The sequence below is a fragment of the Marmota flaviventris genome, chromosome 14 (genome assembly GCF_047511675.1).
Source record: "Marmota flaviventris isolate mMarFla1 chromosome 14, mMarFla1.hap1, whole genome shotgun sequence".
NCBI classification, from domain to species: Eukaryota; Metazoa; Chordata; class Mammalia; order Rodentia; family Sciuridae; genus Marmota; species Marmota flaviventris.
Genome location: NC_092511.1, coordinates 13,249,974 through 13,264,847, shown reverse-complemented (window position 1 = coordinate 13,264,847; position 14,874 = coordinate 13,249,974). Strand labels below are relative to the sequence as shown.

Here is a 14,874-nt window from a genome sequence, read left to right as displayed (position 1 = left end):
TCTTAGTTTCACAGAATAATGCTCATTTTTGTTCTGTGACATAGTATTTACCTTCCTTTTCTTTCATTTTTGGAATTTGGTACATAGAATGAATTGTTATTCATCACCTTAGATTAGTGGTTTTCAAAGGTGGAATGTGTTTTAAGTATACTCTTGAAAAACAAGTCGAAATGAAAATGTTACTCTCTACATGCATGAGTTTACCAGTTTTGACACTTCATTTGGAAATAAAACAGCTGACTATATAAGCTTTGTAAGATAGGGCACTTTGTAAGACAAGTTCTAGACACAGCCTACTGAGAAGGGTTCTTTGAAACTTTCTTAGTGAGTTAATTGCCTCTGAACTATAAAACTTCATATTCAAAGACTCCTGCTTTGGACTAGGCGAGTTGGGCCAATATTCGTGTGAGGGGGGGCGGAAATTGGCCACCACTTCAAAATGTGTCATGACATGTTGTATCATGGCCTCTGCCATTCTGTTATAATTTTTGTCTTACTTTCATTAACATTTGATTGGTTAGTAACCATAATATACCATATGTTAGGGATAGTGAGCTAGTGATTTTTGTATTATCTCATTTTCTTATCAAATTAAATGTTTGTTACATAGTATTATTACCTTCCTTTTCTTTCAATGAGGAACTTAAAATTCAAAAATAATAATTAGCTTGTCCAAGGATGTGAAGCTAATAAGTGGTAGGACCAAAATTCAAATTCAGATATTTAAGTCATGTGTTTCTTTCTTCTCTGTTACACATTATTCAAAAAGAGCTGTCATTATTTCCATTGCCTTTGGATTAGTCACTCAATAAAGTTCCAGGCATAAGCCACACAGCAGTTACATAACAAATCTAAGGATTATTTTCTTCCTCTTTGTCCTCATACTCTTTCCTGCTCTCTCTATGCCTACCTCCATCTCTACTCTTCCTTCACATAAAGATTCCACCCTGGCTCTAGTTGAGAAACACCACAGGTGGCACACATCTTTTAATCTTCTCCCTAATTTGTTGAAAACCAGTACAAAGTATATTAGTTGTGACACATTTTGAGCACTTATATCCTTTAGGAAACTGAAAGCATTAACAGTATTGTAGAGGAAGTCCAATGTGGGAACTCAAACAGCCAACACAAGAAGGCTGTTTGTCCTTAGTGCCAATGAGGGTCACACATGAAATTGAGGAAGCAGAGATCCATAGAACCTGGAACTGGTCAGGAAGAACAGACCTGAAATGGACTTTGAAGGATGGGCAAGATGTGGACAGGCAAAAAGGAACAGAAAGAGGAAACAGATGTGCTTGGGGCTGGGCATTTAAGTGACAGCTTCATATTGGGAAGAAGAAGGGGCCGCCTCTCCTGATTCCTGTTCCAGATGCCTTCTATAATCCACAGCGATAGTGGGAAGAATCCCACCACCAAGCCTTCCCACCTCTTGAGTTCCATTCTCAGTATGTAGAAAGTCACCTTCTCCTGGAATTTATCTATGTTCTCTTTGTATTATGACTATTAGATGCATGTGATATCCTTTCCAGATGTAAGTGAATGATGGTTGGCTTATTAAAATCAGCTAGGGAGGTTATTTCAAACTACACAGGTTGTTTTTTCCTTCTCCTGAAGAATCTTGAGTGGATCAGGAGTGAGGGTGAGAGATGACTGTACCAGCTAGAAAACACCCTGCAGACAAAAATGGTGTCTTGTTTCTCTGTGGGTTTCACAGGGCACAGGCAGGACCTCCACATTATTGGGTAGGTGAGTAGATGAATGTATGAAGCCTATAAGTGTTGCCAGGTCTAAAGTCAGAATAACAACTAAAGATGGGTCTCTATGGTACTAACCCCTGACATTTTTGGAGCATTTTACATTGTACAAAACACTCTGCCCTCCTCCTGTGGAGGCAGCAGGGAAGCATTTTTGAGTGGGTCTGCTCGATATTCTTCCACTGTACCTCTACTAGTGTGAGATAAGATCATTCAAGGGTGACTTTTTCTTCAGGCACCAAGATAGGAATTGGATATGAGGTGTCTCCCAAAAGCTCATGTTGAGACAATGCTTCCTGGCTGCCATGAGCAGAGTAATGTCCTTTGCCAAGTTCTTATATGACATGATGCCTCATCCAAGCCCAGAGCAATGGAGTCAGCCAATCATGAACTGAAACCGTGCACCAAAACACACCTTTCCTCCAAGTTCTTCTTGTCAGGAACTTTGGTCACAGCCATAAAAAAAAGGCTAACAAAAGGACCTTCTTGAGTGGTTCTCAAAATGAGGACCCCAGTTCAGCTCTGGCATCTGCATTACTTGGGAGCTTGTCAGAAGTGCACATTCCTAGGCCCCATCCTAGACCTCATGAATTGAAAACTCTGGTACTGAAGCCCCAAACTTTGTTTTCCTTTTAATTTCCTGGCAAGCTCTCCAGGGGATTCTGATGCTAAGTCTGAGACCCAATGGCCTGTTCTATTTCCAACTGATTTATGTGGTTAAATTCGTAAATGCTGTTCCTCAGAATTCAACTGGCATGGCCCATTCGTTCTCTAGAGGGTGAAAGTAAACAACTGAGTTTACAAGTTCCGGGAGGCGATAATGGAAAACACGATAAATGCCTCTAAGAGTGGGGCATATGCTCTCATCCTATACAGACATAGATAAAGAATTCATTAGGTATTACCCCAGGAAAGGCCCCCATTCTTGGATTTCAGGAGGTATAAACCCAGCTTCCTCAACACCGGCCCACGTGCCGGCCTCCGCCTTCAGGCTGGGAGCAGGGTCTAAGGAGGGCACGGAGAGCCCGCTGGAATTCTCTACCAATCAGGTGCCCTCGGGAGAAAACTACAAGTCCCAGCATGCCACACGCGCACTGTTAGGAGACTCCTGGCTTCGCCCCAGAATTCTTCGCGCCAGGTGGCAGGCTTGACTCCGGAACCTCAGCGTAGGGACCCGAGAGCCCTCCGCCCGGAAGGCTATGGGGGTGGCTACTGCGACGGCCCTGTTGGCCGCACTGGGCGGGGCACTGTGGCTGGCGGCCCGGCGGTTCGTGGGCTCCAGGGTCCACCGGCTGCACGGTGGCGGGGACCCCGGCCTCATGCACGGGAAGACGGTGTTGATCACCGGGGCTAACAGCGGCCTGGGCCGCGCCACGGCGGCCGAGCTGCTGCGCTTGGGGGCGCGGGTGATCATGGGCTGCCGGGACCGCGCGCGCGCCGAGGAGGCGGCCAGCCAGCTCCGCCGCGAGCTCTGCGAGGCCGAGGGTCCCGGGCCGAGCCCCGATGTCGGCGGAGCGGGCGAGCTGGTCGTCAAGGAGTTGGACCTCGCTTCGCTGCGCTCGGTGCGCACTTTCTGCCAGGAGCTGCTCCAGGTGTGCGTCTCGCGGAGTCGCGCCGCCCGGGCGGAAGGCCGGCCGAGCCGCGCTGGGCGGGACGGGGCGGGGCCGAGGGGCCGGCGCCGAGGAGCTGGCTGGAGTCCGGGGTGTGACCTTGGGGATGGCTGAGGTTCCTGGCAGGAGCAGCCACTGAGCCACCAGCCGAGGAGGGGCAGGCTTGAGAAAGAAGGGGAACTGCCTTCTGAGGATGTTAAGAAATGGGCCCCGGAGGAAAACCGTGCATAAGCCAGTTTCTGAACATTTCATTTTATTATGTGAGGATGGCCCAGGAGTCATCTCCTGGTCTCTGAATTGTTTTTCCTGTGTCATAAGTGAATGTGTGCCAAACCATGCCTTCTGTTACACAGAGCCTGAGAGCACTGGAGGAGGGTTGCTAGCCAAGAGGCTTAGACCAATGCTTATTTTCCACACCCGTTTTGGTTTTTTTTTCTGCTATCTAAGGGAATGTCACTTGTTGTTGCCACCGATGAACTCATTAATGCCATCCCTAACCAGACTCTGGCATGCTTTTAAAATAGAATGGAGCTTGAAATCCTAGTGATCGTACTTCAAACAGGAATAGAAACTAAGAATAATACATCTTGCATTATTGAGGTTAATTGTATGCCAGCATAAGTACCAAGCATTTTATGTACTTTCAAAAAAACAACTGTTAAGTGAAAATAAAATGCCTTTGGCTTTTGTCGTCATGGAATCTTCACAGCAACCCTGTGACACAGGAATTATCTCTATTGTATGTGAAAAATTAAGGCATAGAAAGGTAATGTAGCTTAACCAGTGGTCTGTCTTCATAGCCTATATTTGGTCACCTATTGTATACTCTTGCCTGCTGGACAGTGAGGGATGAAGCTATCTTTGGGCAGGTGGTAAATGTTCCACTAAAGTGGAACCTTCTGATGAGACTGAGACTGTTGCAGAGGTGATCTGCCAGAAGGCATTCAAAAGGGAGGATTTAAAGGTTGCTGTCACAGAAATGGCCCTGTATGAAATGAGTCTTTCAGGCTAAAGCAGAGGTTCCTAAATATAATAAATTTTTCAAGATGCCCTTAAGTCAGAGAAATGTCTTCAAGGTCATGGGGGATGTAGTTAGATCCAGACAACCTAATAAATATTTATGTCCTAGCAGTTCAGTAACTGTTTAAAATGTAATCTACACAATTCAAAGAAAAAATATTTCATTTTTAGCCATAATCTTTAATGGAAAGTGTGTGCCTGTTGATCACTACACCAATTTCTCCAACTTTGGGATCAGATTGGATACAGCTACCCTTGCTTCCTGTTCTACATAACTTTTTAGCCTTGCACTTGCAATTTATTAGAGAAGCTGCTAAAAAGTTCTAAAAACTCAGCTCCACAAGAAACGATCTCCTCAAAGGAGTAGAATACAATATAATGTTGAAACCTTAACTACCTGTAGTAACTAGCTTTTAGGTATTGAGCAGAGTAGCATTGCTTCTTTCAAAAATTTAAAATATTCCACAGCACATCCTGTGGGTTTGTACCCCCCATGCTCTAAGATCATCTTGTTGCAGTGTGGGAACTGTTTCTCCCAGGAGTTAGGTTTTTTGTTTGTTGTATTATTGCTAGTATTTCATCATAATATTCTAGATAAGAAGTAATCACCATCTAAGAAATTTTGAAAGCATTATAAATGTAAATGGGATTGGTGATTGATAATCACACACACACACACACACACACACACACACATTCATTCCTAATACCTCTGTTATTTTGACATCTTGAGGCAGAACCAGTTTAAAGGTAAGGACAAGGAGATGACAAAGTCGTCATCCTTGCTTCTAAGCATTTACCTTTCTGCCTGCTTCTGAAGGAAGTCTGGTGACTATAATTAAAAGTGGGGGGGGGGGGAGTGGAATTGTAGGCTTCCCACAGGTTGGTTGGTATTCTTGGTATTTATCTCATTTATCTTCTAGAATTAAAAAAAAAAAATAGTAAATGATGAAGTCCTAAAATAACACTATCTCAGCAAAGAAGGATGGCTCAGAAATGATTAATTCAGGAAATCTTTCCAAAGGATTAGTGAAAAAGAACATTCCTTTCTTTCCCCCATGGGTGAACTCTTTCCTTGTTTTTGAAGTTGACTATTGGAAAATGAAAAGATTCTTAGGTTAGAATGAGAAATAGTTAATCCTCTGACAGGTAGGCTTTGATAACACTTGTGAAATTTAATGTTTTTCTTTTCACTTAAACTTGGTAAAAAAGCCAGTGAAACATGAAATTTGACCTAGAATTAATTTAAGCATGGGTCATCCCTTTGTCTTTACACCTGGAACATGTTGTACATTTCTTTTTTCTCTGTCCAGCAAAAGAAAGAACTCAAGAAAGGCAAGAAAAGACCATCTTAAATGGTTTAGGAAATGAAAAGACTTCTTATGAGAACAGTCTAAATTTTAGGTCTTTGTAGAAAATGCAGTTTCTAGAAAATATGGTCAAGGTACAGAATTCTGACTGTTCACATCTCCTAAATTAGGGGCTTCTTGAAGTCTAAAAAAAGTTTTCATATAAGGAAAAAAAAGAACTGAATTCCACCATTGTGTTGGAGGTTAAAGGTGTTTGTTGATCCTATGGCCCCCACCCTTTTGTCTCCTTCACTGTTGTGAGACTTGTACTTATGAGTCACTGTGTTATATATTTTTATATTACCTGCTTAATTTTTGTTCTTACTCTTTGATATATTCATGACATTCTGTCAGGTGTTAAGTTTCCATCCCTGACCTCTGTTGCTTGTCCTAGTTTTAAGGAAATGCCTGAGGTCATTCTGTTCCCAAGGTGCCATTTACACTTGGGAGAAATACAGTGTAACACATCTGAACTTGGCTCCTAATGTCCAGTAGGTCTGGGAATAAACTGCTGACTATTTCTAGTTTACTCACTGTAGCTATGCTTCAAAAATCCCAATTAGAAAGCCAAACTACTTTAATAATTAAGAGAAGGGACTTTACCATCAAAAGATTTTATCTTCGGGTGTGATTCTTGGTTTTGTTGCTTGTGAACTCTGTGACACTAGATAAGTCATCCAGCATCTGTGCATCAGTTTGCTTATAGGGTTATAAAAAGAAAATGAGGTTTCATATGAAATGCTGAAAGCAAGGCCTCTCTAAGGATGAAAATAATTTTATTTCCATTTCTCTTTCAGTTGTTAGAAGTTCATAGAAAATTTTTATGGAATTTTAATATTTTCCAAGAATTTTTAAAAATTTTATCATAGGTACACTTACAGTGATTTTGATATGAACTCAGCATTAACATGCTAACTCCCAAATTGATATTTTCTTAGTTAAACTGAAATTAAGGGAAGAAATCTGGAATCATAGGAGTATCTAATCTCCAAATATATTTCTGTTTTTAAGAAAGACGTTGGTATGGATCAGACAATCAACTTTCTAATGAAACCAAAGTGTGTGTGTGTGTGTGTGTGTGTGTGTGTGTGTGTGTTATTGTTATAAAAGCATAAGACCAGAAATTCAGGTCTTAGATTTAGTTTCTACAGATTTTCTCTTACTGACAGATTACTATGAATAAGTGTTTTCATATTATTTAAGTGAGAAAAAGAAGTTGTGGGGTGAGATTATGAATATCAGTATTGAATTGAGGAAATTCCTCCAGAGGAAACCCTCTGGCCATGAAAAACAAAATTGTCAGTATTCAACTAGCTCTCTGATCCATAGCCCAGAAACGTGTTTTTAGTCTCAAGTTCTTTTTTTTTATTAAAACATATTTATCGTGAACAGGAGGAGCAACTGGAAGCCTATGTTCATAATTCTGCCATTCTCTTTTTATATGTGAAGGAAGAGCCTAGACTGGACGTCTTGATCAACAATGCCGGTGTCTTCCAGTGCCCTTACACCAAGACTGAGGATGGGTTTGAGATGCAGTTCGGGGTGAACCACCTGGGGCACTTCCTGCTCACCAGCCTGCTCCTGGGACTCCTCAAGAGTTCAGCTCCCAGCAGGATTGTGGTCGTTTCTTCTAAACTTTATAAATATGGAGAAATCAACTTTGAAGACTTGAACAGTGAGCAGAGCTACAATAAAAGCTTCTGTTATAGCCGGAGCAAACTGGCTAACATTCTTTTTACCAGAGAATTAGCTCGCCGCTTAGAAGGCACAAATGTTACTGTCAACGTATTGCATCCCGGCATCGTGCGGACTAATCTGGGGAGGCACATTCACATTCCACTGCTGGTGAAACCACTTTTCAATTTGGTGTCATGGGCTTTCTTCAAAACGCCACTAGAAGGTGCCCAGACTTCCATCTACTTAGCCTCTTCACCAGAGGTGGAAGGTGTGTCAGGAAGATACTTTGGGGATTGTAAGGAGGAAGAACTGTTGCCCAAAGCGATGGATGACTCTGTAGCAAGAAAACTCTGGGATATCAGTGAAGTGATGGTTGGCATATTAAAATAGGAACAAGGAGTGAAAGAGCTGTTTATGAAATATATCAGTTATATCTGTGATCAGGAATGGTGTGGCTTGAGCTCTTGCTACTTAGGAAAACAATTTTGGTTTACAATAGTACTGCTAAGAAAATACATGGGAATATTTTCAAGGTACTGAAAAGGTTATTTTCGGGTATCAAATTTTGAGCAAACACGTTTTAAATGTATGAGTATAATGAATGCAATTATATTTTAAAAATTATAATTGGATAAGCAGATTTTACAACTGCTTAAGAATTGGTTACTTAAAATAGCTATCTTAAGATGTATTTCAAATATCTTTGTGCTTCATGGCTAAAGAGTTAAAAGTGTTCACTACTATGGCTTTTGTGTGGCAATAATATGCCCGGTGTGTACACATAAATAAACTTACTGATGCAGATTTTTCACTTGTATTTCTTTATAAGTGACACTGAATGCAGTTCTTTGTCCTGTCCTTGTTAGCCTATCTGGTCTTGTTAAATCCAGTCTCCTTTTAGCATACCTTGCACCCTGCTCTCAGAAGTGATATTAGTAAAACTCAAATCTGTCATGGCTTCACATCCCTGCTTCAAGACCTATGATGATTTTCTTTTCGTTTTGGGGGTCTTTTTGTTTGGTTGGTTTTAACTATAGAATTCTTTCTTCAAAAGAATTTTACTCAAGAAATTGGGAGGATCAAACAAGCTATAGTAAAGTTGCAGGATATTGTCCCCCAAGGCTATTCTAAAAGGGCCTTTGTTAAATATAGCAGTTTATATAATCTTATTTAATTCTTTAGTATACGTTTGAGAGTCTCCATGAACTAGGGACAGACTTGCCATATATAATGGAACTTACTGCAATAATAATGGAAAGATTCTGTACAGTTCAAGAGGATAGACAAAAGATGTGGGGTACTGAGTACTTGAAGTATAATTGAGAACTGAATTTCTGATCTTAATGTTTATTTACACAGGTACATTTCTAGTGACTATTGTTTTGAACAGAATATCTTAGTCATTCCATTGGATAACTCAGTCCTGAATATAGAAGAGTCTCTTGCCTCTGGGCCTTTCATTATGTTCTTTCATGCTGGAATACCCTCTCTTTTTCCTTGGGGACTACTACTTAACCCTTAGGTGCATCTCAAGTATGCTTTCTCCAGTCCTTGTAGGCAGAAACAATTCTCTTCCCACTTTGTTTTCTTTAGTCTTTGTACCTTTGCCTAAAGTGCACTAATTATTCATTCATAAATCCAGTTAGACATTTAGAATATGAATTCTCCAAAGGAGGATTTATGTTGTTATTAGCTTTTCCCCCTTGAAAAATCATAGGATAGTATCTAATAGGGAGTAAGAAAAAAGATGATGAGTGTGCATAAAAGTAGCTGAGCCTAAAAAGGAATATTGTAGGCATCTGTGTTATAGCATCACAAGTATGGACTATAATTGCAGTTGTCTTGCCATCTCCTGATGTTAGAAAAAGGAATTATGATATAGATAAGGAGCTCCATTGATTTTTAATGACCATTTGGCTTGGACTAATCCTTGACTGGTTATTATTTTTAAGGCCATTTCTAATACATAGTTACCAGTATCAGTTATTTTCAAGAATGGCAAGATCTTGGCAGATCACACAGAAAGTCTGTTTTCTGTTAGAGTATTATGCTGTAAATACAAGAAACTGTTTCTATCATCACAGGTGTGTCTCTGCAGGTGTAGCTGCATCATGTTCTTTAAAACACTATTTTAAAAAGTAATTCTACAAAGAGACCTGCTGAACTTGGAAATGTGGGCAGGAAATACACACAATGCAACTTGGAAAAATGGAAGCTAATAAATCTGTCCTACACCTCTACTTCATTAAAAAGGAGCCTCTTTTTTTCATTTAATACCATCTTTTCTGGCTGCAGTTTGATACCTGATGCTTTTCAGGGGATTTGGGCCTTTTGAGTCTTTCAGAGGGCTTGTTTGTGGCACCACAATAAAATAGGATATATTAATTTATCATGATGGAAAACTAAAAACTTGTCTGGGAATACCAACTATTAAAGTAAAATGAGCTGCCGTTAGGAAGATGTCCTTCCCACCACTGGGTCCATTGGAATTCAGGACAAATAGCGCCAGTCTGACTAGTTAGATTTCAAAGACTTCCAGCCCTTTGCTTCTCTGCTTTCTCCCTTACACTGACTCACTTCTAACCCTTTCACTAAGGAAAGAAATAGGCAAGAGCTCTTTACTTTGATACTTACTTACTCTGACCCTCAGCAAAGTATTCCCTGTATGTTGTCAGATAATTGAAGAAATAGAATTGAAAACCTATTTTTCATGCTGATTTTTGGCTTCATTTTTTGAAAAACTGACTTCTATTGCAAGCAGCTTGTTCTGAGATGGGGTGAAGTTGCTGAGCTTCTGCCTCAACTTCATGCAGAGGAATTATGTTATATAGTGGTGTTCTAAGTAGCATGTAATTAGAAAATAGGTTTCACTTATGTATTTTTACTGGTGTATTATAATTATACATAATAGTGGAGTTCATTGTGACCAATTTGTACATGCAAAAAACCCATTGGGCTTAATTGACAGCTCCCCAACTGAACTCCCCTAGTGACCTTGGCAAGTTACTTCATTTCTGAGCATTTTTTTTTTCTTGGCTCTATCACTGAACTATGAAATGCTTACTTTAAAGGATTACTCCGTGAATGAAAATGACAGAGAACTTAAAGCATTTAGAAAAAGTGTTTGGCTCCTATGGCATATTCATTTCTTCTTTCCTCCTGCACCTGATCATTACTGTTCATAATAATTTGCAATAGTGATGGTTAGATGAGTACTCGAAATAGAAACAAAACTTTTAATGGAAGATCCAGCCAATATTTTTTTTTTTGTCAAAAGCCAGGTTGTAAATATTTAAGGTTCTGTGGGTCAGACAGAGTCTGTGTGACATATTCTTACATATTGTTCTGGGGTTTTTTTTTTTTGTTTTTTTTTTTTACAATATTTTGAGAATGTAAAATCCAGTCGGAGCTAGTCTAGGCTGTCCCATTGTACTTATGCAGCTAGTAGTCTTCCAACTTGGTGCTTTCATTTTTTGTTTGTCCTCAAGAATGGTGTGTGATAGTAGTTGTTGTGTGTATAGCAACTCCTCTGACTCTGTAATGCTGCTGTTCTTTTTCCTTATTTCTAATCTTGTACGACTATTTGCTTGCAGACCAGGAAGTCTGTATTTTTAAATATATCTCCAGATATACATTCTGGTGTGAGGAATAGCAGTTATCTGCCTCCAACTCCCTCTTCTGACAAACCTGCTGGGCCTGGCCAGAGATCTGAGAAAATCTGTATTTAAATATTTAATTGATTCCAAATGTCTTAAGGAACACTGAAGAGAGAACATGTTACTAATCACCCTCTAAGAGCTTTGTCCCTAAAGAGAGCTTCAGATGTTTCACAAAACTACGGATGATGGGGAGTTAAATTAGCTACAGGTTAACATGGAGGAAGGTATTTAATTTCTAGAGGAAATTTAGAAGGTGTACTCAGTTTTATGCAGACAGTAAGGAAGATATTTTGCTAAGCCAGATGTTTAGTAAAAGTACAGTAGAATCACACAAGCGATCTCCATCTAACAAACATGCTGTAATAACTGATTCTCCATTCTTTTTGACAAATATATTGACTGTTGTCCTGTAACATGTGAATATTCTAGGCTGATGGGCTCTTCTCTATGACATGCCCACCTCTGTGCATCCTCCTAATCTATTAATGTACTTAGGAAGAATAAGCTGTGTACCATTCATTTATTCCTTTAACAAATATTAGAATACCTGTTATATACCAGGCATTATCCTAATGTCTGAGGATACAGGAGACAAAACAGAAACTCAGACCAACATGGGTATGTAATAGCTGTGCTTGTTATTTATCATCACACAAGTTAGTAATCAGTACAAACCAATGAAATATGAATCCAAACAAGAAGAATGTCTGAAAAGTAAGCTAAGTGTTCTGCCACATATAAACGAAGGCACATTTCTAGAAATTTATTGTGAAAAAAGTTTCTAACCTTCATATATTAAAAATAAGTATCATAAAAAAATAAAAGAGATCAGCATTTCATCCTTCACAAACAACTTCAAGCTCATTTAAAAAACATAATACCTGGAAATCATAGACTGTACTATTAAGAGTATAGTGTAAGAAGATGGAATTCCAACTAAATCTATGCTCAGAAAAAACAACCAAAGATGGCAAATAAACCCTTAGCTTTAGATCAGCAGATAGGCAAATGAATGAACAAGCTATACTTTTCAATTCAAATAGCATTTTTGTGATGTATGTTTCATCCTTTCTAATTACATTCTTTGATCAACTTTTTCATGTAACCAACCAATTTCAAATAAGAGGGCTTCTATTGTATAAAATAGAGCTATCATTTGCATTTCAGTCGAGTTTCAATTTGGAAGAACTGGAGACAAATATTTTCTGTGCAGTGAATCATATTTCTCCAAAGACTTCTAAATTAAATTTGAGAATTATTGTATTTTTAAAAATATACCAATGTACTGAAATGATTATTTTATATATATGGTCCTAAAGTGTTTTCATAGTTGGTTCTTAAAATTGAATTTCATTATCAGCCTTGTTTCTCCATTTAAAAAAAAAAGTTTTTACTGGTTTTGTTAGATAAGTGAGTTTCTGAATATTTAATGTTTTTTTTCAATGTATCTTTTTAGAAGTTGCCATGTTGTATATGATATATTACAACCTGTCCTTACTTTTTTTGGGTATTTGAGTGTATTATAAAACAATCACAGAAATGTGTTCCTAACTTTCTTTATAAATTCAGACCCAAGAAAGTACTGGTAACTTTCTCTGTTTATTTTGATACATCCTATAGATCTAGGTAGGTATTCAGCTATTGGCAGAGTAAATTGATGTTAAACCCTTCCAATAACTCCCTCTTTCACTACTACAAAAGTAGTGAGATGAATAAGTCAAATTTTAAGTTGCAAATAAACTCTGTATGGACCTACATACATGGTGGCATTTTAGGTATATTTTGAAGATGTCCACATGGCTTGAGGAAATGCTGAGCCCAGGAAAGTATAATGATTATTAGTTTGTGAAAAAAAGCAAAACAAGTTTCTGCCACCAACCCATGAAAGCACAGGAAATGGCTTCACGTAGTAAGTGTCCAAGTCTAAGCAATCTGTTGACAGAAGCGGGTCCTACCCGGGGGTTTTGCCTTAATGTAATCACACACTTCAGAGCTGCAGCCCAGCAAGCCCAAGTCCACCCACCTCAGAGTTTATCTTTAGCTCATCTGGAAGAGTTTATTTTAAACATTGAACATTGTTTGCTGCTGTTGAAATGAAAGTGAGAGAGTTACAAGCTTTCTTCCACTGCCATCTGGCAGATTTACTGATGGATCGGGTTCTTTAATCCATGTAACCCCGTGTGTGGGAGCTATTGTCTTTGTGTTGATCATGCAGCTGGCTTGGCTGAACTTTAAAAGGTTCGCACAAAGCTGTCAAGAGCCATCCTATAGATAAATGAAGTTGGGGATGTTGCAAAAGTCACTGAGGCCTTTTTGGAGAAGGTGTGGATGTGTATTTTTTTATTCCTCTCTGAATGCTTTTTTTTTTCGTGGACTAGAAAAAAATAAGACGGCTGTATTTTGGGACATTTTGGAAAAAAAATAATTGAATACTACAAAAGTGGCAATATTTTACTAAGAAAAATATGTAGCAAAATAGAAATAAAAGGAATACTGATTTGGGGTTCTACATCTCCATTAAAGTAAATGTGAGAGGTAGGAACCCAAATGAGTGTGCTCTTCTTTTCAGTAGGGATTTGTCTTGCTATTTTTTCATTGTTCATATGATACAGGTAGGTTTATTGATATGCTTTTTAAATACCTAATCTCATTAGTACAGTATCCTCAGGGGATCGTAGTAAACCAAATCTCCAGCAGTAATTACACGAAGTATAACTTACAATCAACTCTAGGGCACTATTTTTATAATATCCACAATGAATACATACATAAGCATTCAGAGATTACATGAAAACAGTGTGTGCCAGATGGGCCACCTCGCATAAATTTATGTTAAATTTATAGAAATATTGTGAGATGGATAGGATGTGAAACATTTGGGTATGGTAGATTGTTGTTCAATTTTCTTTCGTATCTAAAAGTGTCCTTTTCATCTTGCTTAGGGTAGAAAGTTTACAAACAAAAACAAAACACAAACTGCATTGCCTGCATTGTGGTGGAAAACCATTTTCCACCTGGCGGATGCCCCTAGGGTGAGATTTTGCAAGAAGAATTGAGAAAGAGGCCTTCTTCCTAGTGCTTCTGGCCATTTTCTACTGGAAAGAAGGTCTTGGAGACAGCCACCTCTTTTCATTCAGATTTGCTTTTTGTGTTTTATTTTGTTTGTTTTGAAGACAGAAGGCAACAGGGGCAAACTGTTGATGATCCTGTGATGGCTCATCTCTTAGTGGATGTTGAGACAAGGCTGCAGTGGCTGTGGAGGCATCCTGATCCCAGTTTCCAGATCCCAAGATCATTTCCTGTGGTGCTGTGTTGAAACTCCAGGTTTCCCACCTTCCAGATCATAGCCAAAAGCAGGAACTTCCCCCAGAGGTCAGTTCTTCACTATTTTTGGAGTCGTTCCTGTTTCATAATTAATCTCATTCTTCTAGCCCTTCCCATTATTTTGTAGGCACCTACTTTTTATAGTCTATCCTTCTGCCCTTAAAATATCTGTGATGGATTCTATTTCTTACAAAGAAAACAAACTACTGGGATTACTGACCAGAGAGGAAAAACATAAATGTGCAAATAAAAGCCACTTTGCCAATGACCAAGCCATTGTATGTATGGAAGACATGGGCAAAGAAACTAAGTATTGCAGCTTAAAAAGGTGGAGGGCCAAGGGACAATGAGAAAGGTGGCCAGTATGGCATTTCTTTGGTGGAGATTCAGTTGTACAAAGTATAAGCTTTAGCCTCATATATTTAAATTTGTTGAAATAATTGTCCATAATGAAGAATAACGTCAACAAAGGAGGAGAAAA

The 14,874-nt window shown here is 39.0% G+C and overlaps 1 protein-coding gene across 1 annotated transcript; it reads left to right on the top strand.

The window, feature by feature from the left end:
• The first annotated feature begins 2,874 nt into the window (after window positions 1-2,874).
• On the top strand, window positions 2,875-8,214 carry Rdh14 (retinol dehydrogenase 14). Its single transcript, XM_027937803.2, has 2 exons — window positions 2,875-3,346; window positions 7,183-8,214. The coding sequence occupies exons 1-2, from the start codon at window positions 2,954-2,956 to the stop codon at window positions 7,798-7,800; spliced, it is 1,011 nt and encodes a 336-aa protein (XP_027793604.1). The 5' UTR covers window positions 2,875-2,953; the 3' UTR covers window positions 7,801-8,214.
• The last annotated feature ends 6,660 nt before the right edge of the window (window positions 8,215-14,874 follow it).

Bases quoted from the DNA above. Each gene is read 5' to 3' on its own strand.
- Rdh14 (XM_027937803.2), top strand. From the start codon at position 2,954: ATGGGGGTGGCTACTGCGACGGCCCTGTTGGCCGCACTGGGCGGGGCA. The intron at 3,347-7,182 runs GTGTGCGTCTCG...TTATATGTGAAG, and splicing joins TCTGCCAGGAGCTGCTCCAG to GAAGAGCCTAGACTGGACGT.